We start from the raw sequence: 27047 nt of genomic DNA, 5'->3' as shown, positions 1-27047 counted from the left end.
TCTATGTCTCTCCTATGTTGTCATGATGAAAAAAAACCAACTACCAGACAAAAGCCGAACTCCACAGGATCTCAGCAAATCAGTTAGCCAACGCAAAGATCAATTAAGTACTTAGTCATACACTATAGTCTCCAGCGCCAAATCACAGATATTATTCAAATATATGAACAGTAATCAAAATTAACATTTGTTTCTTCCTATGCAGTTGCTATTGCAATAATATGGCATCTGAACAAAGCAGCAGCTTCCTGGTTTAAGCACTTCTACTTTACTTACTCAACTCAGTAATACCCAGAGAGTTTGTATTATGACTCAAGTGAAAGCAAGTCTTTTTCATTCAAAGATCTTAGTTCTCACATTTCAGAGGAAATGTTTTTTTTTCTTCCTGGGCTCAGGAAAAAAGGGTAGCTTCTTCCCACTTCTGTCCACAGAAAATACTATAGCCAGGCCAAACTGTAAGAAAATCTAAGGCTTTAGGTTTTCCACAGTTCTTTGTGTATGCGAATACATAAGGACAGCAGAAGACCTGCAGGAACTGCAGCGTGTAGCTAGGTAGTTTTTCAAATAGTCTATACACCTTTCTAAAGAACAGATAACATAATCCAAACTCTTTGTTGCATATGATTAACACTCTTCAGAAAATTGATATCAAAGTGTATGTACAATAAAAAATACCTAATTTTCATAAAATGTCTGTATAAATACATCTCCTTGACACACTCCTCACAGTGATTTCTGCCTGTAAATTAAACGTTTTAACTGTGCAGTTGTCAGAACTTTGGGTTTATCTTCATATTTCTGTTAGAAACCTTCCTTTGCAAAAGAAAGTTTCAGGTAAGAATACTTATACAGAGCACCCTGGATTCACACCAATAAAACTATTAAAATTCTGATGTACATATTTGAAAATCATTTTGTATTTTCAAACGGGGATTGATAAACTGCACAGTTCTCATTCCAGTCGTCCTTGCTTAGCATCACCTATTGCTCCCCATACATCAAAGACAAACTCATCTGGAAATGCAAAGTCACCCAGAGTTTCATCCAATGCTACTGCAAATTCATCCGGGTTTTTCTTGTCTCTTCCAGCTTCCACCATTGTTGCAGCTAAAAAGCAACAAAACCAAAAAAAGTCATTATCATTAAAGTGACAGCTAATATATACAGTTAGTTTTTCAACATCTATTTTCAAATCTGGGTAAGGTCAGCTTAAGGAGATGTAAAGCTTACCTACTGAATTCGGGATTCAGTAGCATTATGTACTTAAATGCCCCCCTCACTAGCTACATTCTGCTCTGATAAACAGGAGAGCTTCTCTGGAGTGCTCGTTATATATTCTTCCGTCTGTTTGGCAGAGGTTTGACTTTTAATTCAATGAATCTTCGTTTTAATCTTATTAAATTATATTCTGTATTCATTACTGAAGGCACATGAAGCATAGGTCTAAAAACAAGGTTAAGCACAACTCTTCTGCCATAACAAGACTATGCCAGTTCATTGCCAGCTTCAGTGAGTTTGATATGAGTCCTGCTGATGTAAAGCAGAAGATCAAAAGGCAAACCTGAATGTTTTTCTCCTCTAAACAATGAAGTAAAGATCTCAATAGTTCAGAGTTTAAAGTGGACGGGTTTTTCACAGAAAGCCAAAAAGTACAGGGTTTGAACATGGAAAACAACACACAGCCTGCAGAATAGATACATGCAACCGAGCTAGTATGGGTTTGCTAGTAACCCATGCTTTACGAGTTTAAAGGTTTAAATGTTGAGCATGACCTGCCTTTAGAAAAGAGTAATGATAAATATGCCTGGAGAAAACACTTGAATATCCTACTTTGTGAAACAAGATTTCGAAGACTAGGCTCAACTAGTGTGTTGTGTAAAATACAGAGAAAATTAATATCTGGTTTGTTAGGTATTGGACACAGTATGTTTCATGCTCTCAGGAAATTACCGTTTGACCTCAAACAGATTTGCTTAATTTTTCATCTTAATTTAATTTTAACTAACTTTAGCTTAATTTTTTAACCCAAAGAAAGCCTCCTTCAGGTAGTAAAGAGACTGAGGCATTTATTGCAAGTCACATTATTCTTCTGCTTGAATCTACGTTTTTTTCCATGCCATCCAAACTCAAGAGTAACTAATTTTAGTGCATGAGTTTGCTTCAGTTATTATTACCTCCAGCTCTGAAAAGTAAATCCTTAATTTGTACCACCCTCAAGGCTGGGAAAGTTTGTGCTTATGTCACTAGGAAGTGAAAAAGATCAAAGTTACTCCTGGAAGTCTCAGCCAGGTGGTTTGAATTGTGCAAAAGCAAGGGAAAGACCTTGCTGCTGTGCACAATAAACTGGAGCCACCAAAGACTATGAACATCTTGGTACCCAGGAATGATAAAGCACAGAAGCCCAATACAATGGATGTAGACTGTGATATCTTGTATACCCACGCTGTCTGGCATTTTCTCTTATTTAGCACCCAAGTATCAGAATTTATCAAGTTTGGAAATGGCTACACTGGGGTCACTGCATAGAACTCAGTCCTCAGCTGCTGTTCTCACCCCTCAGCTTCAGCCACTGCACAGCCTACGCCAAACAGCACTGGATGCTGACAAGCCAGGGATATTAGAGCAAATGAAAGCTGTGAGGGCTCAACTTCCCTAAAGGATGAAAAGTGTAAGGACAGGAGTCTCTCTGGTTAAGCTAGGCCAGGAGAACTACTGGCAGCAGGCTATCATGGTTTGAGGGATGCAGAATGCTCTGTCAAACAGCCGCAGCACAAACTGCACTGCTGAAGGTAGTTTATTTTCTGAACTGTATCTCTGCTCCACAGCCTCTGTTCACATTCAGAAGAAATAACGGTATTATAGAACAGATTAAACCCTCAAAGTCTGCTTCATTTCATGATTACCTTACACATCTGCCTTAAACTGCAAGATGTCCTCCATCCTTTGTTACACATCACGTAGCCACCACTTTCTTCATAAGCATATCAAACTCAAGTGTCACACTGAAGGATTTGAGAGCTTCTAGCCTTTTCTCAGAGGGATATCTGTGTGGAAAACATGCATTACAGTGCCTAAGAAAGGGAAGGAAGTTCTGAAGCTACAGAAGACTATCTTCACTGGGACAGTCTGCTGTCTACTGCATGCACTGTGCTGTATCAACATGGAAAAAACTCTCCGATAAAAAAGAAAAAGAAACTTTCCCAGCTCTGAAGTTTTCTTAAATGTACTCATTATTTTATTGACCTGAAGCTCAGCTCAAGTTTATTGACAGTTATGAACTTCTGGGAAACGGTACTTGCTGTTATGCAAACTCGTAACAAGCTGTGAGCAAACTTGAGCCATATTCCACGTTGTAGATGTCAGCAAGAGTAATGCTGAAGAAATTGGACGTTTTGGTTTTAACTGCGTTCAGACATGAGGCTTCAAACTGAACCACAGTGTGCCAAACTACACAAAGCAGTTCAAGGAAAAATTATGTAAATCTTGACAAACAAACTGCTGTGATGGAAACAGTTCAAGTGGAACCCAGCTTCTCGGGCACCAAGTTCTCAAGGACTCTCAAGACCCATTTCCCTGCCAGAAGAAACCCTATCCCTGTTGCATTGATTCTTTCTGTGTTCCCTGTGAAGTCCTCGGGACACTGACTCAGAGGAGTCTGGATGGGAAATAGGCATTGAACAGGGGACAAATATTTGTTCTATCAGCACCACCCTACATTCCCTGACACCCTTGTATAAGAAGGTACTTGCAGAGAAGCAATCCTGGAGGCAATGAAATGAAGGATGTAATTCAAGCTTTACAGATTTCTGGATATAAACCAGGATATGAAATTACTGTGTATAGACACTAGGAGAGGGGTGAAAGGAGAAGAGCTGTACAAGGTGACACAGGAGCAAACATATCTATAGTTACTCAAAATATTTTTAAAAAGTTGCCATCAACAGAGCGAGGATCTAGACAACTGTTCCGGCAGAAAGAATGGGCACAAGAAACCTAGACAGGTTTAAGATAAATTGATTAAGATACATGAAAGAGCCATATGATGACACAGACAGCAGCGATAAAACAAGATAACACAGCATTATATTTCAGTCCAACTGCCTTAGTTGAAACCTCAGAACGGCACAGTAATAAACTGTCATTAACAGAAAACGGTATTCAAACAACTTTCTTTAAAGATTGAGCTTCCCAAATTATGAAATAGAACTTTAAAAATAGTTTATTAGAGATTTACCAAACTTGAAAACAAAATCCACTAAACTTAAACAATCAAGACAACTTTAAATCCAATCAAGCAGAAGTCAGAACGTCACCTCCATGCGAAAGAAGCAGCAACCTCAAATAAAGTGTTTTTAGCTGCATTCAGCAACGGTAACCAGCACTACCAGGGTACGTTTAATGTACTGCATTTATTAAAGCACATTCCCCTTCCCAGATTCCCCTGATGCAGTGAAATAGGCATCTGTGGAGAGGCTGCAGGTTGTCGCTGCTGGGTGCAGTTTTCGACAGCTTGGTGCTGACCCCCAGTGTCAGCCGCCCCGAATTACCGCCCGGTGAGCGAAGGCAGGATGCCAGCCATCCCGCCCCACTGTCACACACAAACTGTGCCACTGATGTTACACGGAGGGGCAAATCTGAACCCTGCTTCACTGCTGTCACACATACAGGGATGCTACAGCTGACCAGCCTTCTCTGTCACCCAGTGCACGTATTCCTATTTCCCACAGAGAGGGGATGGAATTCCCTCCTGGCCACAGCTGTGCAGAACATCCATGTTTACACAATGACATTTGCAGCGCATAATTCCCAAGGCGAATCACAAGCTACTGATTGCCAAGGCATTTTAGCAGATACTTGCCAACTTGAAGAAAACTTTACTGGTTCTCAGAGGGTGACAGCTCTGTGCCAAATTGCCTCTGCTCCCCTCCCTTTCCCCCACTGCTTCTTGTAACAGCTGCACAATAGCTGATTACAGGAATTTTATTCCAATAGAATATTTTTCCACACTCCAGATAGCCCCAATTGTTTTCAGATTTGATTGTGGTTTGTTTTTTTTTTTAATCTCACTTCAGGCAGTGCTCATACCTGAGAAATTTTTACATAAAATGTGAAAAGTTCAGCAAATTTAAAAGTGATGAAAGGAATTAGAAGTCTTCTCAACTTTAAATGAGAAGCTCAATATCAGGTTTCCCAGAGTATTAACAAAACAGTAGTTTTAAACCTAGTCACTTTACAATAACTTCAAAGATCTTCCACAAAACCATTATTTTCACTTTTGAAGACACATGCAGCACAAGCCATGAAATCTATGATCTACCTGTCACTGTTATCTACCTTACATAGGGGTTTTGCTACCTGTATCCTAGCCTGTAACTTCTAAAAAAAGTTTTTAAAGTCTTAGCAGAAACTTCCAAATTTCTTTAGCTGTAATTCTAGCAGAAGCTTTGCCTTCATCAAAAGGTAACAAATATTATTATTCTGGCCTGACACCATAAATGAGCCAAAATTTACACTCAAGATTCCCTACAACATGACAGAAAATGAACTGTCATTGCAGTTTCCAGTGTTTAACATCACTTAGTTTAATTTCACGTTGAACACTGTCAGAACTGGCACTCAAAAAACCATAAAAGATATCCTTTCTTCTTGTTTCTTTTTATTAACTATTAATTCTTCCTGAAATGGAGAAGTTTTCTTGTTTAACCAGACTTTCCACCTTTCCCTTTTTCACAAAACTCCCCTTATTCTCTCAGAGTAAATGAACGTAAACAATATACCCCAGAGTGTATACAATAAAATCCTTTGGGAAAAAAGAAGTCAGGTGACAGGAGGAGCAGAAAACAACAGATTCAGAGTGAATATAACGTTAGTCAAAGCATTTCAAGATAAAAACATCCATCCAGTATTGCTGGGTTGGCTTAGTGAGCCAAAAAAAGAAGGCTGGGTGACAAAAAGTTTAAACCCCTTAGGACATTTTGACTAGATGGTAAGTTTGAAAAATGAAGTCAAGAGTGGAGAGCAGATTTTACATTCTTCTAAAGAGAGACAGAGAATATGCAAAGACATGTAATGTCTGACAATATTATATGGAACAACGGAAATAAACATCCAAAAGCATAAAAATAGAAGAAAATATCAGTGGGTAAGGAGCTAGCCAAAAGATGCTGAAAAAAATGTTGGATGGGAACCCCTTTTTGCCATCATTTTTCCTATCAGTAGCATTCTGGGGTTGGTTCCCATACATCCAGGCTTCCTCCCACCCAGAATCTTTGGGATCAAAGAGAGTCCATAACAATTCAAGCCTCGTTGATTTAAGAAATAGATGCCACCAGTATTTTTCACCAGCACTGCTTCCTGAGTCCCTCCTATTAATCAACTGTTCACGTCCCTTTACCAGAAAGCACTGACAGGATTTAAAATAACTTGAATTATCTCTCAATGGCGCAATTATGTCTTAAAGAAGGCTGAAGTCAAGCCTTGGCCCAACTTCTAATGTGACCATAAAATGGCTGAGGAATACACTTCCAGAGCCAAGCATCTCTTCTGCAGATTAAGTCAAATTTTCAGTAAAATAAGAGGTAAAAAGGTAAAAGTGCATTCAAAAGGCAGCAGCATTTAGATCTCTGAAAGTAAAAAACTGTGCCAAAAAAAAAGTAAGTGTATGCATTTCCACTAAATGATTTCCAAGCATTTTGCTCCAACTTAGGGATTTGTGTGTAGATTCAGTCAGGCATTCTTGAAACTGTCAAGATACTTAACTATGCAAAAATTAAGGGCTTTATCTCATCTTTAATTCTGTCTGTAATTTTACATTATTCTTTCTTTCCTTTCTTTCTAACTTCTGGCTTAAAACTGGGGCACTGTTTTAGAATTCAATCACACCATGGAAGTGTCATTTTAATGGAGATGAAAGAGCAATATTAACTGACATCCAAAGCTTCTGACAAACAGAACTGCATGGGAGTGAGCAATGATTGAGATCTTAATCACTTGTCGGCTGTCGCGTTGTGATGACTTGCATTTTCAACTAATCTGGCTTGAGTAATGAGTGAAATTTCTAGCTGAGTGATGATTGGCATTCTCTGAATGAATCCTTTCCTCATATTTCATTTTCATGGGTGACTGATCACATCCAGTATATGAAAAACTGACATATGTTAATTGAACAGATTTGTGACAGGTGATTAGCTCTCCTTTCCTAAAGAGTCCTAGAGCTGTTTAATTGTTTAAAATTGATAAAACAGGGGGTTTTTTGGTCGTCACTGTTAGCTCTCGACTCTAAGATTTCAACTTTAGGAAATGGCTTCAAAGGTACTAAAGCTACATGAACCCTGTAGTCTTTGATTCCTGACAGTTTCTCTTTGTTTCACTGCCTTTTGGGGAGGAAGAGAAAGAGATGGTGAAGGGTAAAACAACAACCCAGTTCGGAAGAAGAGAGTATCTTTGAAGACAAAGACCTCTTCCTTCTTTGAGTGTTCTTTTAAGGCATTGTTTGAAACTTTCCAAACTACATACTGAAAGATGAATGACATTAGATCTTTTGGGGAAAAAAAAAATAAAAATCAAGGATTTCATGGGAAAACTCTACCAGGTGCTTGGCAACTGGCTCAGCCGTATGTGCTGAAAGCTGAACTCCTCAGTCTACTGTACAAGAGCCACCCCGTTACAGCACTGAGAGCCAAAAACACAGGGAACACCGGTTCCCACAGGAACTTGCTTCCCTGTCCCAGAGCAGAGCATAGCACATCTCAACAGTCCAAGAAACCGTGCTCTAGCCCAGGATCTCAGGGTTCTAGGCTATCAACACCAAAACCAGAACACCTGTAGCTGCTTGCCCCTGCAAGCCCAGGAGCCTGGGGACCCTGGAGGTAACCTGCAAGGTCAAGAGCCTCCAGAAGCCCAGCTCAAGCCGGAATTGCAACAGCTGCAGGACAAAAACAGCTCCCAGAGGGACAGTTGGCATGAGACTCGGGAGCTTTGAAGCCTGAGCCAAAGATGGACCGAGCAGCAGAGGCTGCAAGAGAGTGACAGGACACGGGATCTTCCCTAACTGAAAGGGACAGCACCACACAGGGCTCCCAGGAGCACGGCAGAGGCATCACATATTAGAGTCTCTGGGAATGGAATTTTAGTTTTCTAGGAATTGGAAAGTTTAGATATTACTAACAAAACAGAATTCACATGTTTTGGGCAGCTCCACTCTCTCTTCTATGCCAGGAAGCACACCTCTACCTTCGGCTAGGGACAAAATGACCTACAGTTTTTCCTGCAAGAAAACTAGCAGGAGCTGCCAATCAGATTCTTTCAGGTAGGAGCCAACAAAGGATTTTTGGATTTTTGGCTATTCAGATAATCTCCTATTGTTCTCATTCCTCCATGCTAACTGCTGCCTGTCCAACCCCCATGCTTTGCCTTTCGCTTTGTGCCAGACCTATTTTCTCTTCTGCTTTGCCTCCTCCACTTCTCCCTCAAAACAGCTTTCTTCTCCAGATTGCTTCCCATTTAGCCTATCCTTTCCTAATATCTGGCTGATTTTTTTAGATATTACCGTAACAATAAACACCTTTCTTTTCATCTCAGTATTAGCAGTTCCACAAGATCGTATGAGGACTACACCCAGCCACAGCCAGCTACAGCAGCACGTCTTACTCGGATGGACTGCAGCTTCTTCTCATGCAAACAGAAGTTCATATTTAGTTGTTGTCAGACTAACAGGGAGAAGCAACCGCTGCAAGGACAAGTTTGGTGCAGTTTTAAGGAATTTATGGCACTGGGGTTGAACAGCATCTTTCATTATAAATTGATGATTGTCGTAGCTAGCAAATCCTCTGGAAAATTTCCCATGTTCTTCAGAACAGAGGCTTTAGAGAATTTGATAAATTTGTGCAATTACTCTGTCAGTTCCCTGGCTAAATAGTTGCCCTTTCACTGATGAAGATCTCAGACTCAAACTTTAGTGATCAACTTTGATGTGTCTAAGCCAAGGGGCAAAAGAGCAAAAAAAACAAATAGACAAGCTTATCTTTAGCAATCCTTAAACGCAGTACACACAAGCTCCACTAGAAAAAATATGCCAGAAGAATACTGTGATGACAGTTAATAGCAAACAACTAAATAACTCACGCAATAGCATATAGATAACGTGCAGGAAGAATAGAAGAGTCATTAATTACATCATAAGGCTTGGAGTGAGACATTCTTTTATCAGAGACACACATTTGCAGAAATACAGGCAATTTTTTGAGACTGCATGCTGGACAAATTTTGTTTTGCTTACATCAAGAGAAAGTTCAGCCTACAGAAAAGGAGAAATTATTTAATCTTGTAGTAAAGTATCTGTTAAAAACTCACCTAATTCAATATCTCTTATCCCCATGTATGTTTCAAGAAGCTCATCCACTTTTTTAATAGCTTTTTCTTCAACTGCAGTTGGCTTTGTTGAATAAAGAGAGAAAAAGAGCAAAAGTATGATTATATCCATGCAGATTTCAAAATAACCAGCAACTCGCCACTGATTATCCTTACTCCCATCCTAGCCACCTAGACCTACAAAATCTCCAAGTAAAACACGTTATTCAACACTCTTTCCCTCTTCTCACAAACCTGAGCCCTCCCCTCCTAACGTCAAGACACACAGCTCTCACATTCAAACTAAACAGGGGCTTTACATCTCCTGACAGTTCATCAAATCCTCACCAGCTTTAGAAGAACCCAGAATAAATCACGTTTCTTCTTCCAAACCCTAATCCTGGTTTTACACATATTCATGTCAACATACGTTATTAGCCTCTCCTAACAATAGCCCTTACACCAGCCCAGTACACTTCACAATGTCAGAAACAGAACCAACTCTTCAACCATCGCTCTCCCTTTTTTTCCCTCCTTCCCTCTTTTCAACACGCCGTGGTTTAATCTACCTTAAATTCATCCATGTAATCCGTGACATCTAAATATAGGCTCTCTGTCTCCAGATTCATCAGCCCCTTCCCATCCCTGCTAGTCTTCAACTTTATATAAGCACTTGTCCCTGCTGAAGGCAGTTGTCTTCTTCAGTCCCGCAAGCTTTGTAACATCCTGATTTTTCCCTCCTACTTTATCTTATCAGCCTTGGGAAAGAATAAATCAGGTGCTAGATGACTAAACTATTGAAAGGCCCCAAGATAGCTATACCATTTCTTCCACAGTAGCAGGGCCTTTGGTTCTCAGCCGAAGTGTTTCTCTCCCTCTGGAGATTTTAGCCTCTGGCAGAGTTCCACCTTTGGATCTTGCTTCCAGCTTTTCTAAAGACAAAAGAAACAAGAACAACAAATACAAAAATATACCAGAGTTAAGTGTATGGTACCTAAGATTATTATATATCTGCTTTGGCTATTACATTACCTTCACTTTTTATTCTAATCAAGACCTAGACGTATGTAAAAAATTAATTATAAATTAACTGTATTCTAAGTATAGCTTCATTGGCAATTTCTTGTCTTCAGACTTTTGGTATCTGCTTGACTGCACTGAAACTTGGACTTCCATTAACAAATATATATATTTGCAGGCCTATTGGACTCAACTTTACATATACACTTTGTATAACTTCATTTCCTTATCCTACAGAAAAGCAGAAGTATTTATTACTTAATATTAGCTAATAGTTGAAGTCATCAGCCAAACACTGTTCTATCTGATCTTTACAGGCAGACTATGTAGAAGGTTTAGCACTGCAACATCTCCATCTTTCACCAATGAATTGGTGCAAACACCACTGCTAAACAGGTGGTGATGAGCCAACACTGAGTGGAGCTAACAATTCCATTACTAGCAGGCACATAGGTGAAATGTCCGTAAGTAGATCTGCAGTTTTTCCACTGGTTTCACTGAAGTCATGATTTCACACCTGATAAACCTCTACCAAGAAAAGTTCACCCAAAGTTTTCTTTACCTGAATTCAGCTTTCCTTTTTAATCTTGGGAAATGGCACCTCAGTTAGTAAATGGAGTATGGAATCATTTAAGATTTGGCTTTCTTGTTGTAGGACATAATCTTACATTCAAGAGTGGGCAAGGCTTTAATTAACTTAATGACATGACAATTACATAGTTAATCTAGAAAGTGCTGGAAGAGAGGACATAATTTTGCAGAACTGTTTTTAACTGTGCTGTTTTGTCTACCAGATCGTTCCTCCCCTTAACAGCTGGCCTTTCTAATAAGCTCTCCTTGAAGGCAACGCTTTAACATGTTCTATTCATTTTGTCCAGGTAGATTCCAACTCATCATTCTTGCATAAGCAGTCAAAAATCTAGATAATTCTGCTGAACAAGTCTTGAAAAGTAAATTTTAATTGTTTTTATTTTAACAAATAGATACTGCACCGTTTATTACATATATACTTAGGATCATCACTTTTCCTTAATCCTTTTATTGCTTCAAGGACAGTTTAAAACATCCTTAGGATTGTCACCATCTCTGCTAGACTTGTTTCAAAAAGTGATTCCTGATACAACATACAACTTCTTCTAGCTTTGTCACCATTAGCACCTTAAAACTCATGATTTGACAGAACCTTTACTTGCAATGCTTTAGATCAAAACTCTCTGGCCATCATAGAAATTATTTTTCATAGTAACATAATTTAAATTTAGAGTTTGTGTTATGCTGCTTTTAGTCAGTTTCTATTGATTTTTCACCAATTTGTAGAGGGCAAGCTTGTGACTGGTAAGGACCAATTTTATTCAGACAAGTCTTTAATTCTGTGCTCCAAGCCTTGCCTAGAGTAGCTGAGGCAGTCTGTGTGCACATGGTAGAATGATATCCAAGCAGTAAATCATATTTATTTCACATTCTGCTGAGAGGAGGAAAAATAAAAGTAATTTCACACACAGACTTGTCTCTTATTTCTATACCATAACAAACTTGTGTTGAAACTAACAGGAATTCAGCACCTACTTGTCCAGCAGGATCTGGATCTTATTTGTCATCTCTTCTGAGGCTATTCTTGGCACGCTGCAGCTTAAAGACTATCTTGAATAAATTTGTGCCTAAAGTCTAACTGCATCTAAGGCTAGAGGCAGGATACTCTTACCTATTGGGCACTGGAACTTGTAAATTAATTTCTGTAGGGTAAAAAATAACATGCATCTTCTAAAAATGTGTCTAAAAACCCCCGATTGCCCCTTAATTCAATGTCAGATAAAAGGTATTGCCATGGAATTAGCAGGTTTCCTTCTCTACATCAGACTGAAAGATATCTTAATCACCTGACTAAAGTAATTACTATTAAATAATGGCTGAAGTCATCAATCAAATACTGATTTACTCTGGTTTTTACAAATAAAATGTGTAACACATTTAGCATTGAATATAAATTATTGAGCCATATTTAAAAGATATTCCTATATTACTAATTGCAATACTATACATATGTAATATTACTTCAGCATAATGTATAATATACACATTTACTTAACGGGAATATCAACTTACATCCAAATGCATTAGAGATTAGTTCATAACCCTCATTCTTCACAGAAACACCGAAAGGAAATAGAAACCTTCAAATTTCTCTAATTTTCAATTTCTGCTGCTATTCTGACACCAAGTGTCAGGACTGGTGTATGGCAGCAACTGTAAACTACTAACAGATAAAAAAAGATTTGAAACATAAAAATTTTAAATTTTTGCTGCTGTGGTGAAGATGGTGATTTTTAACTTGCTGTTAGTGCAGGCATGCACAAGGACTCATAAACACTTATAATTTGGTGGTATTTTGAAGTTTTTATTACAGAAAAATGCTACCTGGGTTGGGAGGCAATATAACAAATTGAAAGAATAAAAATTCAAACTCTTAGGTTTTGGGTTTTTTTTTTTTCTTTGTTTTTAGTTTACCACATTGATAAAATTAACATACATAAGGATTATGATTAGGTTTGGGTTCCTCCTATATGAGTATCGCTTTCTCATGGCATGCAGATGGTAGAGATAGAGCTTTGCCATACTGCTTTCTTTCAAGTATACCCCGTGCATGATTAGAGATCCACAAAAAAGTCGGGAAGAAAAGGCAGGCATGTAGCAAAGGAGATGCTCTAGGAAATCCCAGACAGTGTTTTCTGCAGCATCCTTCTGCCTCGGAGAGCACAGTCCCCAGTAAAGGGTTCAGAAATACAAAAATCCGACACACAGAAGAACAGGGGTTATGTATCAATACAGAAAAAGAGAAAAGGAGGTTCGAGGGTCAGTGCATTAAAACTGTGTCTGCAAGACAATTCCTGTACTTATTTTGCATCATCATGTGGTGGCAGAGGAATTGAGCAACTGAGACTCAGGCTGAGGCAGCCCATATCAGGATGACTGCTGGAGAAAGCAAGATGGAAGAAAATCCATTCATAAAATTCCGTCTCAAAAGGAAAAAAAAAAAATCCAGAAAAAAAACCCAAACATTTTTTTTGTATCAGTTATACTACCTTGGGTGAACACCTGGCTGCAATATGAAAACAAACTTAAAACGCAATGTAATGTTGGGATTTTGATATGCAGTGAACAATGTGGACAGTCAGGTCACTCACCAAATGCTTTCATAGGCTCTATCAACTCCAGCTTAAACATCTGACCTTTCTCCAGGTCTTTTAGCATTCTGGCAACTTCATAATGCCGACAGTCTGACACATTTTTTCCATTTATAGTCTCTATGTGATCCCCCACGCAGACGATTTTGGTTTGGTCCATAAGGCTACCTTCTTTGATTCGCTTTTAAAATAAATAAGTAAATAAATAAATAAATTCAAAACATTTCTTTAAAAGATAAAGAGGGGACACCACAGAGTTGCAAGAATGTTAGTTAACAGCATCAACAGCATTGAGCTTATTATACCAGCAGTGTGTTTTGTCTATAAGATTTTCATAAAATGTATTTTGGAAAGCATTATTTTTCAAACAAAGTATTTTAATAAGCATTGAATATAAAATCAACAGGGGAAAAAAAATAGAAAGAATGTAATCATACTTAAGAAATCAAGGCTTCTGAATAAACTAAATTGTTGTGCATTAAAACTCAACCCAAACATGTCAGTAATGTGAGTGCTTAACTGACTTTTGGAGGGTTATTTTGATTTAACAGCTTGACAAGCATAGGAACAGAACTTTTATCTTTTCAAGCATGGTCCAGGGACATGTGTGTAATATACTAAAAAATGACATACTATAAAGGGCTAGTCTTAATAAGACCCATCAATGGTGATAGAACTTCTGGCATTTTCCTTATTAAGCTATACAGATGCATATTAATGTATTTCCTCTGAAATAACAATAAAGAATAATAAATTATTCTACATGTCATCTCATGGAACACAAATGGTCTAAAGACCATAAAATGTAACAGAAGTAAATACTGGTACTTTTTGTGACGTGGAATTTAAAAAGCAAGAAAAAAACCCAATCTCTATGACTTATCAAGTCAATTAAAGTACATTTAAAATATTAGTGATTCTGTTTATTGTTGCTACATGCTGTCACATTTGTTTATCGTGTGCCTAAATCGTGTAACACGTTATCCTATGGCTATTTAACAGAAAAGCTATGGCATAGTAGAATATCCTATATTTTGTAGAGATGCCAATTTCATTCCAGTATCTTCCCGAACCACGTAGTTTTCAATAAAGACTGATATTGTTCAGGCTAACTTCCAGCGAGATAACAGTGAGACAAGGGAGATAAACATATTACCACCTCCTACTGTAACACCTAGCCTAGCTGCACAACTCTCTCAGAAACCTGCTTCTAGTTTATGTGTGCACGTCTGAGCCCACATACGTGCCTCCATCTGAGAGAGTCAGTGGGAAGTGTGACAGTGCTCAGCGTCCTATAATACACTCCAACAATTTTTAGCTTCAGCCTGAGTTTAACTCTTTCTAGCACTTTTTTCTTTTACCAAGATTAAATCCAAAGAAAAGCCTCATGGTGAGGGGGGGGGTACTGTAAAAACGCCACAAACCAGGTCCCAAATGCATTCCCTTTACCAGATGTCAGGATTCAAAAGCGTGCCCACCAGACTTCAATTAACGTTTAGTCTATGTGCTAAATGCGTTCTCATTTAGCATGTCTTCATCACTGGATCCTAACACCAAAACCATTAAAGTAATATTCACTGACTATGTTATTTGTGTCATATCAATGATTATTTTTTTTAATATGATTTAATTTTTATCATCACTCCAAGTTAACTGACAATAGGCAGCGAAGCTACATTGTTACAATAATTAAGATGCAATTGATATGCCTGCATTTCAAGTGCTCTACAGTCCATTTAGAAGCTAGCATCTATATTTTCTATGCAATTAATTGCACCACCCCATTTTATAAAGTCTCATGCACCAGTCAATCATGCTTCTAGTTCTACTGTTCTTCTTTGAATGGCTAATTTGATTCCTTAATACATCTTCCCAATTGGCCACATACCCAGAAAACAAATTTGTAAAAGTAGAACGACACCAAGTTTTGTTCTTAGTAGGGCAAAACAACATCAGATTTCACAGGAAAAGAACCTGCAGTTCAGAGTGTCAGGTTTAAAAACTGGGTGGTTTATATATCAAATCTAGAAATGGCCCTGTTACTCAAAACACAATAAAATTACTACAGCCTATAACAGCTTCCAACAACCCACAGACAGGTAAATTTAATATTAATTCTTAATTAAAAATGGAACAGTCATAATTTTTCCATTTTTATATGTTTATAAAAATATAAACACATAAATATGTAAACTAAAGGAACTTTATCAAACTTCAAAGTAGAGACAGTCTTTGCTTAGTCATTTACTGAGACCACCAAGCATAAAAAAGATGCAGCTTTTACTTTTGCATATGTATTTTCTACGCTGTTCTAAAAAAAATCCATTATCTAAACACACAACAGCAACAAAGCAAGCTTCTAGAAACCCCTTCAAACTGATGCATTCCCACAAAGACTGCACCGTTTTCATTATACTGCTTATTAGACCAGTACAAGGACAATGATGCATTTGTTCAGACAAGTTTTATACAATTTACTGGAAATTACAGCTTGTCTTGCTCATGTGGGGAGGGTTTTCCAGTCTGCTCCAATTAGGCAGCAGTCTGTGATGGCTGTTCTCTCTCTCCATATCACCAGGCACAGAGAGTAACACTCTGTACCGTGCTGCACACGTGAACTTTAGTCACTGAAGCGCTGCTCTTTCAATGCCTTCTGCTGAAATAGCACACACGCAGCAGCGTGACTGAACGTTACGAGCTGCATGGATGGCACCGCCAGCAATTCCGAGTTCTGTTGTCTGTAAAAATGAGGCTATGGCTTTGCCAAACTGCTTACTGAAACCTCCTCTGCATCTTGACTTTCTCAAGCGTGACCTCAATCATGTTTTTTTCCACAACAAAGACAAGCAAACCTATTTCTAAACCACGTCGTGGTTTATATCCATGGTAGCTAAGGAACAAATGGAGAATCCAACCTCTCCATACAGGCAGCTCTGTTTACACGAGCAATGAGAATAGCGATTGAAACAGCAGTAATCGAAGGTAATTGCCAATGCCTCACTAATAATGGGTAATTTGAGTAGATTAGAGCAAAGCATCTAAAAAAAGGTGGAATATGTGACTAATGTTCCTAATACCTGGTCTAGCAAGAAGGGTAGCATCATTTCCTCAGCCTCTACTTGTCTCAAAACAGAAGGAAGGAAAGCAACTATGATTAATATATTGTACATGTTACTGCCCATAGCTGCTACTTGAGTTGCTACTCAAGTTAATTGTGGTAAATTATGTTAATCCATATCCCTAACACCTTTTAATTCATCCTACTTACATAAGGCAACAGTACTGGAAAGCTGAAAAAGCACCGTACTTGCACCTATTCTTATAACACAAAGGCTTCTGCCCTGAGAACAGTCCTAAAGACTGAAAGAACTTGATCTCATTATCACATGAGTGACAGATGTTCTATAAGCACCTAATGAATGACGTCAGAAAATCACTTTTAAAAAAAAAAATAAAAATAGAGGGGGCAATGCAAGCAGTATCTAACACCTACCACCTCAGGGTAGGTCGGAAAATACAATGGTCACATTGTAAAGCTGATACACATTACAGAAGCAATGAACAAATGAACTAATTTTGAATGACATACAGCACAGAAATAGCTGAACTAATGTTGAATGATGGATCTAAAGAAAAGCAACTTTATTTTTAACTTATCATATAGATGATAATAAGAGATTTTAGTTCTAAAGGATCATTAAAACAATAATTAAACTGTTATAGTAACAGAAGCTTCTCTAGAACAAAGTATAATATTTCACTGGTAATTAATTTTACCTTTATAAATGCACAGCCAGTTCCATTGTCTGTAATGGTAAGCCCAAGCAGTTCATCAGTTTTAAGGACTTCCACTTCTTTTCGTCTTCCTTTTACGTGGGCAAATATGAAATCTTCAAGGCCAATTTGTGCACCTAAGAGCTTGTCCATATCAGCTTTATGAGTGTTCAAAGTGCAAAACATGATCTGCGTAGGAGGAAAGCAAACACATTACCTTCAAGTTTAATGGTATATTAGTTTTAGTGAGTTTGATAGGAAGAGAAAAGGAGAGCATAGTTCTGGCCTTTCTGACAGATCCAGAGCTGAAATGATGATTATTCTCCTTGCCCAGCTGCCCCAGGAGAGGTGATGGTCTCCATCCATGTACATGACAGGAAGCATCTATAGCTCAAACTCCACAGATAAGAGCTGGCAGGGAGCAAAGGAGAGAGACGAGCTGTCCCTCACAACCTGTCCCCACACACCAGCTCTGACACAGGCATCTTGAGCTAGAGCTGAAGAGCTTGTCCCAGAGGTTAGAGTGTGCAAACTGAAGAGCCACCACCGGCTTTTGCTTCAATGTTCACCCACCCCAAATTCCACAGGATTCAAGCATCACTAGGGACTGCTTCAAAATGTAAGTGCTTCAAAGCAGTTTCATGGGGGAAAAAAGTGAGCTCATCAAAACAAAAATATCAAGAGAGAGTATTAAATGTTCTATATTGCTCCACACGTTCCACCATTATGTCAGAACACATTCTCTCTGAAAAGCTTGCTTAGTTTCCTACCCTTCCTCCAGCATAAAGTGGGGGTCATCTCTGTTCCAGCAAATTTTTTCTTCGTATTTCAGCCTTTCTGAGGGATTTCCCCTCAACACTGGGTGTTAGACACTCCTTTTTCTCCCTACACTTATACCAGTGGTTCTTTAACAGGGGGCTTTATTGTCCTGGGCATAGGCAGGACGAGCCTAACCCAGCTGTACTGCTCGGGGCAGAGACAGTGCTTTTGCCCAGCACAGTGCCACGTGCAGGAATGTGGCCAGTCCGGGCAGGCTTTGGGCTCTCTGCTTTTTGATTATGGGCTGTACTGAACAGCCTAGCCAAAAAAAAAAACTAAAAAAAGAACAAAACCCCAAACCCAATGCTTCTTCTCCACACCTAGAGTAACTACACCTGCCTGACTCCTTCCCAAGCTGTAGCTGGAGCAGAGGGAGGGACACCCTGCACAGCCTTCTCCTGGGCAGCATCCAAAATAGAGGAACTCTGTGCTACAAGAAAAACTTGGAGAATCCCTAAAATTTGCTTCACCGAGGCAGAAAGTGGCCCTAAAGACCATCTTTCATGGGCAACTGGAAGCAGGGGAAGAGAAGGAGACTTGCCATCCCATTTGGCCCTCTGGCAGAGGCAGCAAAGCCACACCAGGCAAAGGCTCTGCTGCCAGCAGGACACACATGGCTCTGACAGGACAAGAGATAGAACTAGATACCTTTCTACCTCTCCCTGTATCTGCTGGACAGTATTTTCCTTCAGAATGCACCTTGGGCCCCCTTGCAGCCCACTCCACACATCAGCTCCCATAGGAAGTGGAAAAAGCAGTGGAATACACGGTGGGAAGCCAACCTAGCATGTGGGAAGCCAACCTAGCATTTGAGGAAAAACAGCAGCAGGGTGTTGCTCAGTGTCCTCCCTCTTTGCTCCCACTCCCACTCTTCTACGCTTATGAAAGTTATGGGGGTTTCTGCACCAGAACCTTTCAAATGTCTTTTCTTTCATTCTGGCATCACTGGATGACAGCAGAAAAATTGAAACAAAAGCCACCAACCTATTCAAATCTATTCCAGGTCAAATGCAGGGTCAATACTTTTACCAATGTATTTCACAGAGAGTATTTAAGTTTCTGAAGCTTTCTAGAGCTTAGTTTCAGTAAGTATGGGGGCTTTGGTTGTAAAAAATGAAAGTTTAGTAGCGAGATGGTGTTTCTTGATGACAGGGTCTTGTTTAGTTGTTGTTTAAACAAATAAACAAACAAATCAGTATTACTTCAAATGCTAATTGCTCATCTCATAATCCATCAAACATCCACTGCAATCTAATGCTTTAACAAGTGACAATCCGAACAGCACACCCTTAACAGACTTTAGTTTTATTCTCTCAGGTAATGCAAAGATTTTTCAGTTAATCAATACTCAAGCAGTAACATCACCTAGAGAAATTCAGCTGGTTTTAAGTAGAAAATTAAATTTTATTTTATAAATAATAATCTCTAATCATCAGCATTTTTTTTCGCCAGGAATGTTCAATTCAAACAGACTATATGAAGTTCACGTATACATTTTCAGTTCTCTCTCAAGCTCCATAATTAGTTGGCCAGTGTACAACTGCAACTCGGTGCTTATTCTTACAATGAACAAGAACTACGTCTTTATGATTTAGACATTAGCATCCTTCATCTGACCTTGTCAAACAAACAATCATCTACTAACCACTGTCACACCTTTGAATAGATAAAATTGGCAACAGAGCAGAAATGTGATATTTAGAAACTCGATCCAGAGTTTCTCTTTTTAGACCTTCATCTGGATGGCATTCCTGCTACAGCCTGTAAGTCTGTAGAATTTTCTCTGAGTCAGTTCTGTGCTAACCACAAGGCTGAGAGAGCATCAGCCAGTCAAAAATAAAACTTAAATCATTCTTTATCCTCTTTAGTGACAACTGCTTTTTCTCAGAACAGATATATGCAGAGAGTAATGCACTAAAGATGTACCTACCCAAGATAATATACAGTTACACCATCTATCAGTTACAGCACAGCTTTATTTGTAAGTGATTGAGACCTGTCAATTCAAAAATTATATTTTTTTTGTAGATTTTACATAATTTTTATGTAGGTACATAATAACAGCTTATATACTTAAATAATTAAACAACAGTACTACAGTACAACTTCCACTTACTCTTAAATTTGGTATATTTTTGACAGTAATTTTCTTGCCCAGAGATGAAGCCAGAAAAAATTCAAGGTGCAATTTTCATTGTTTAGTCATTTCTCTCTCTTCCCACCCTCAACCTTCATATGCATTTGATCTTTAACTCCACATACCAGTGCTGTGACATTTGATGCCAATTTCAGCAAGATATTATAAATCATAACAGTTACACCAGTCATGAATTATCTAGGATACCTCCTTCACTGAGAGAGTTATCTTGTGCAACGCACACAACAAGGAAATTCCATTCGGCTGGCAGGGACTGGGGGCTTATGCATAACCTTATAAAAGAGATTTGTCAGATAAGATTACTAACAGACTATTCCCTGCATCAGTATTTTCAATAGGAAGAGACTTTTTATTAGCCAATAAAAACAGGGTTATACTGTGTCTTATATAAAGAAACGATATTAGCTAAGAAAAAGAGGGTTACATTATGTGTTATATAAAGAATGTAAGCAGTACCATACTGCATATTTTACACATTAATTACATTCTTATCTTCCATATTAAGCCTACACCTTGAGAAGAACTCAAAAATAAATTGATGACTTAGAGATGACATACTCAGAAGCTATTAAAAGTGCTTTTAAAAATCAGTAGATCTCAGATAACTTTACAAAGGAGATCACAATTGCTTTCTCCATTAAGAGGTGGGGAAATGGGAATTCTACTTCTGAATAATATGTAACACCCACTGACATATTTCCCTACATACGTAGGCATCATTATATCAAGAAATCACCAACGCACTTTCTAGGTACTTTACTTACTTTATCCTCTCCAAGGAGAATGTGGGAGCTTTGACCACCTGCAGCAACAGGAAGAGTAACCAAGTCCTCCAAGTTCTAGACTGCTTTTGTTACTCTGGCAGGTACGCAACTTTGCCTCCCCAAATACATTCGAAGTACTATAAAATAAGCATTCAGGGGTTTATTTATTGTTCTTTTTTTAAACCCAGAGCACACAAGAATTACAGTGTAAGTTCTTCCATGCAGCTTAGAAGTATTTGACAAACAGATCATTAACACAGCAAGCATCACACCTAATAGGGGTGTGAAATTTAAGCACTGCTTAGGGGAACAGCAAGCAAACAATTTGTTGCCATAGGGCTGGGAGGAGGTGGTTTGCAGGGAGTGTTAAGTTTGTTCATTTAAAGTCTTAAATCTGTAGGCGAGAAGATTGCGAACACTTTGTTTCGACAGATAAGCATATACTCTAAAACTCTGAACATTTTGGTGATGAGGATTTCACAAGCTGAGCCTTTGCTCTGCCCTCCTAAAATACACTTCTGATTTTTTCTTGTTACGAGGTCACTTTTATTCAGAAAGCTAAGTTTCAGCAGTGGCTTATATTTCAGTATTCTTTCATAAAAGTTTAAATCGAACAGGTTTAAATCAAATACTTCTATGAAAGTTTAATGCGGCACAGGCTCACAGTATACTTAACTGTTTAGCATGAGGAGGCGAGGCTCACGGAACAACAGCCCAGACACAAGCTCAGCAGCTGAACTCTGGTTACTGGAAGAGAGGGAGCTGCATTTCTGCCCCTAGTGCTACTGGGAAGGTCTCCCTTTTTCTGTATTCCCCTTATGAAGCAAAATTCCTTCCACCGTGTACAAAACCCCAACCTCCATGGGCTCTTGACAGACACACCCACGGAGCATTGGACTTACCTCACCTTCCAAAGCAAACAAAGTAATCGAAAGTGCAAATTATGAATACACAAACCGAAAGTCCATACAGCATCTGGGGTTTACCATTCCCTTCTCATCTGATGGAGAAATAGCCCTGCTGCAGCTGGACTTTAATATCCACATTCCCAGTGCCCGATTAGCTTCTTTCAATGCTTTAAAGCCCTACCATGTGCTTTCCCAGGAGCACAACACCACCAAATGCTTTAACAAACCTACATTGTCCTTTGGTCAGTGCTCATTTATTTATCATACAGGCTGCACTTAGCACTTTCACCCTTACAGGGCACATAACATTCCCTGCTGCGTTTCCTGATAGTCACAGTGCAGTAGTAATCCTGAATGGCCAAGACCACAAACTTTTCCAACTACTTTTTCTACTTCATCCTCTATAGAAAAAACAGGGGAGATACTTGTATTATTTATGCAAGTAGAAATATACACGTAACTGTGGATGCCTTGCAGTTAGTTAAGAATTGTACCTATTTATACTTTTTTTTTTAGCTCTATGCTTCCTGGAGGTGTTCAAAAGACGGGTTGACATGGTCCTCAGGAATATGGTTTAGTGATTTTTTTATTGCTTATTTCTTATTTATTTTTTTGTCAGAGTTAGGTTGATGGTTGGACTGGATGATCTTTAAGGTCCCTTCCAACCTAGACGATTCTATGATTCTACGATTGTTGAAACCCTGTTGAAGAAATCAAGTTAAAAGTCAAGAGAATGCAATCTACCTCGACCAGCACTTGTATTAATGATACAGGCAATCCATTGCTAGAAGCCATCTTCAGTCCTCATCCCTATGTAAAGGACATTCATGTTAGACCCAGAAAAGAAGAAATGCTGGTCATGGTAAAAAAGAGGCTGAAATGCAGGCTGCATGTCAGTTTCAAAAGGGACAACTGAGATACATATTCACCTAGGAAGATGGATGAGGAATAAAATACCTAGACAAGAAAAGGTGAGTACAGGAAAAGCCTCTCAAAGCTGCTGTTGTGGCTCACTCCATAGATGCCCAGCAAACATCATAGGAGTGAAGGAGTGTCCTCCAGGAAGCTATACCCGCTCTTGTTCTGCACCCATCAGACCCTACTCATGATCCAGGTCTGCACAGAAGGTTTTGTCAGTGTCTGTCCAACAAATGCTGTGTTTTACACAAGCTTTGCTCTGTCATTGTTGGCAGTCAATCACAGATCCTGGAAAGGATTCTCCAGCAGAAGCTAAACTCAGCTGGTCCTGCGAGATGTGACACAAAGAGGAAACGAGGTGCTGTAACCACACGGAGTCAAAAGAAGTGACAGATTGCAACTATAGCTCATCCTGAGCTGTACCAGAACACTTAAGTAGGAACTTATCCAAGAATCCATACCCTTGCCTACACTGCAGTGAACTCACATATAATATTAAATGTATTTGCTTCTGCAGCAGTTAGCCAAATGCCCTCTGCACTGAGCTCTTCCCCTCTCCCCCCGGGCTATTTTCCACCTCAGTCACCACAGGGCAGAGATCTCTGTGATAGTACCTGTTTCCGAAGGCAGTCAGGTGTCACACTGCCCGCAGGCTGCAGCATAGCTAGGTCACAGAAACTTTCCTAGACAGGCAGCACCAACAAATGGCATTTGAGTACCTCAGTGTCTTTCAGTTCGATGAGGTGTAGCTTCTGGCATTATCCTTTACACCAGGCTGTCTGCCCAAAAGCAGCTTTAATTAATAGATAATACCATTTAAAATGTCTACTCTTTCCTTCCAGCAAGCTCAGCAGTTGCTAATAAATTCACGTTTCATGGCACTCCTTGCTATTCACTGATCTATCCTACTCTATCACGTCTATCCAAAATTTTGTTGCACAACTCTCTGGTCCAGGTTCTTCACTCTGCTGTGCCACTTTTACAGCAGGAAGTATTTTTGATCATTAGTTTCATTTCATACAACCAAGTTTCTTGAAGCCAACTGAATTTCTTGAATAAATGATTTTAAGTCTAGTGCCTACAATTGAGCAATAATTCTCCATCCATTTTTACCAATAAGCCACATTAAAAAAACCCAAACAAAAACCCCCAACAAACCAAAAATCCAAATATGAATGGGAGAGAACAAGAAAGAAAGAGAGAACAAAATAAACTTCTCTAGTTTAGCACAAGCTGATAATACATGCCCGCAAAACATCCTCTAAAACCTTGGGGGTATCAGGATTATAGATGTAGCAGGAGAAACGGGAGGGCCCCATTCATACAAAACTGAATTTCCTGGTGAACACTGTTCTTTGTCATGTTGGCGCAGCCAAAAAGTCAGTAACAAAAGTTCAACAGTGAAAGGAAGAAAACTAAACCAGAAGATAATCTGGCCAGTATGCGAATTTGAAAGCAAAAGGTGTATCTGGAGATGGAAGAGAACAAAAGGGGAACAGCAGCTCAGTATGGAAAGAAAACAGAGAAGGTCAGACAGCAGCTGGGAAGGTCTGGAAAATAGGTGCATTGGCTGGTAATGGTACTGGTGCTTCTTAATTAGTTAATGCAACAGCGACTGGTTAAACTGTGTTCACAGTTAGCAGCCACTTTTCCTTTACAATTTACTGTTTGAAATGCTGCTAAATCAGGCCGCAGCAGACTCTCAAAACAAAGTCTGTAGTAGGAGTCTTCATTACTTTAAAAGAGCCAGCTACAAATAAGAAAACAAGTAAAGCTGTGCAGCCACAGGCAGGCAGGACGGAATGTTAGCGTCTGTTTCAGTTTGTCACTCAGAGGTTAAGGTTCATAGAAAAACGTAGGAAGAACTTGATATGGCCACTACCTTTTAACTAAGAGAAAACAATGCATTTACAAACACAAATGAATCATTATCCAAACAATGTTTAAAACTTGGCTCAGAAAAAAAAACCAAGATCAAAAAGGCAGCACTTAAAAAAAAAACCCCTGTTACAGATTTAAATAGCCTCACTTAAACAGAGGGGCTTCTAAAAGTAATTACCTGGCAAAGCAGAAAACTTTCCAAACATCACATTCAGTCGGAATTTTAAAATGTAGGCAGGTTTAAAGGATTTATAACCCCTATTGCCTCCATGCTGGGTATTTACACTCATGGATCCATTGATTATTTTTTTTATTTTTTTTTTAAACTGGAACAAATCGTTACAGTCAGTAATTCCTGCACTGGGAATAATCATTCCATTCACCTGTGATACAAACGGTTTGAACACTGCAGTACCAGTGCTGTGACCCAGGCAGGCGGCAAGTTAAACCAGGACACTGGGGATATTTTGGTTAAAAGGGCCGGTTTTTCCGTGTAAAAGTTAAAGGCGGTCGCACCTCCACCCGTCCCCGTGCGGCAGCGCTCGTTCGGAACGAGCAAAAGGAAGGTTTTCCCCTCAGAAAGAGAAGATTCCCAGTCCCCAGAAGTTTCCCCGAGGCCCCAGCTCCTCTCTGCCCGCCCCGCCGCCCCCGGCGGGCCCTACCTCGGCGGGGTCGATGTCGAAAACCTCGGCGATCTTGGCGTAGAGCTCCCGGGCGCTGCCGAAGCCCCCGACCCGGCCCGTGGGGCTGCCGTGCGCCAGCTGCGTGTGGAACTGCAGCCGCGACGCGCTCGCCGCCGGGGCCGCCACCGCCACCGCCGCCGGGGGGGCCTGGACTGCCGCCTCGCTCTCCACCAGCTTAGAGGTCTCCTTGGACCTGTCCTTCTTCTTGCCCCTCAGACCCAGCGGCATCTTCAGCGCCTGTAACGGGCTCCCCCTCACCGCCGGCTCCCCGCGATGGACTCTGCCCCCGGCGCCGCCCCGGCCCGGCCATGCCGCCGCCAGGTGAGGCCCGGGCCCGCCCCGCCCCCGGACCCGGCCAGCCCCGGGCCGCTGCCCCGCAGCCGGCGAGAGGCGGCGGAAGGCTCCGGCCGGCCCTGCCCCGCTCTGTCCGTCCCCCGGCAGCCCGGGGACAGCGGGGGACAGCCCTGCCCCTGCCACACAGGGGGGTCGCGGGCCGATGAACGCCGCCACCCCCTCCCCAGAAGCCACAAAAGCCTAAGGGAGAGGAACAGGGCCTTGGGAGAGGAGCTGTTCATACAGAGACATAACCCTTCCTGGCCGTGATACTGGTTTGTGGGGTTTTTTCCCCAAACGGGGCACTGGGAACTAGACTGCAGCAGGAATACCAAGTTCACCCAGGACTGGCATCAATGCAAAGACATGTCTTCCACTTTTTTCTAATTATCTATTATATAAAGCATATACTGTAAAGTGTATTTATATACCTTGAAAGTTTTTCCCTAAAATTGTTCACAAAGTTTATCACTATTCCAGAAATTTCCACTAAATATTGATCAGAATAGGGTTTATATCCAGGATATAAAAGAAAACATGAAGCACACGAGGAGTTCAGTGAACTCTTGGTTATTCACCACAGTTGTACATAGTCTACATCCTCTGAGGATCAATAAAGGGATAGCCACATTAGCAAAGTTGAAGAGGCTTTCTACTGAACTGGACAACATCTTTGAAATACTGAGACTTAACATATAGGTATTTGAAAAATGTATTTTCTAACATTTAGTACATTTAAACTGCTTCCTTCTCCACCCTGGAATAGAGAAATGTATTCTATAGAATGTTAGATGTTCACACCTTACAGAAGACATCTTCCGTGCTCAATACATTCACCCCAGTGGAATTGCTCTGCTTTCAGTGATGAACTGAATCCACTCAAGGTGTGAAGAGTGGGAATTTCAGGAGGCAGTATCCAGCACTTCTAAAGGAATCTGTTATCAAGCTGCAGAGAGGCAGCATTGCCTTACCACATCTTCTAACTCTCAGAATAAAAAAGACAAATCACTGGGGAGAAAAACAAAAAAAACCCCAAAGAGGATTCTGGAGTCATGGAGTCAGCACAGGGAGGCACAGAGATGGTGAATTATGAGAAGGCAGAGAATAATAATGAGAGAATGCCTACAGCATCTTGGAAAAATACATACAACTTTTAAACCGTTTGTGCTGTGGGGAAAAAAAAAAAGTTTGAAGGCAGTTGGATTTCAGTCTTTCCAGAGAGCATGTGGTAGATTTAACCGAATACTCAGAACTGCCTA

General features: G+C 39.9%; 1 protein-coding gene across 1 annotated transcript; it reads right to left on the bottom strand.

Moving 5' to 3' along the window:
• Positions 1–126: 126 nt before the first annotated feature.
• GIPC2 (GIPC PDZ domain containing family member 2) lies at positions 127–25757 on the bottom strand. The gene is made up of 6 exons (XM_014939003.1): positions 25435–25757; positions 17328–17513; positions 13551–13731; positions 10171–10280; positions 9352–9433; positions 127–1107 (listed from the first exon to the last, which is right to left on the bottom strand). The coding sequence occupies exons 1-6, from the start codon at positions 25681–25683 to the stop codon at positions 953–955; spliced, it is 963 nt and encodes a 320-aa protein (XP_014794489.1). The 5' UTR covers positions 25684–25757; the 3' UTR covers positions 127–952.
• Positions 25758–27047: the final 1290 nt, after the last annotated feature.

This window comes from Calidris pugnax, unplaced genomic scaffold (assembly GCF_001431845.1).
Source record: "Calidris pugnax isolate Ruff unplaced genomic scaffold, ASM143184v1 scaffold18, whole genome shotgun sequence".
Taxonomy (NCBI): Eukaryota; Metazoa; Chordata; class Aves; order Charadriiformes; family Scolopacidae; genus Calidris; species Calidris pugnax.
This window is presented reverse-complemented; position numbering and strand designations above follow the sequence as displayed.

Coding starts and splice junctions, on each gene's coding strand:
- GIPC2 (XM_014939003.1), bottom strand. CDS start 25,683: ATGCCGCTGGGTCTGAGGGGCAAGAAGAAGGACAGGTCCAAGGAGACC. Junction 17,514..25,434: donor TCGACATCGACCCCGCCGAG/GTAGGGCCCGCC, acceptor CCTCCTACGCAG/ATCATGTTTTGCACTTTGAA. Junction 10,281..13,550: donor AGAGCCTATGAAAGCATTTG/GTGAGTGACCTG, acceptor TTTTGTCTTTAG/AAAAGCTGGAAGCAAGATCC.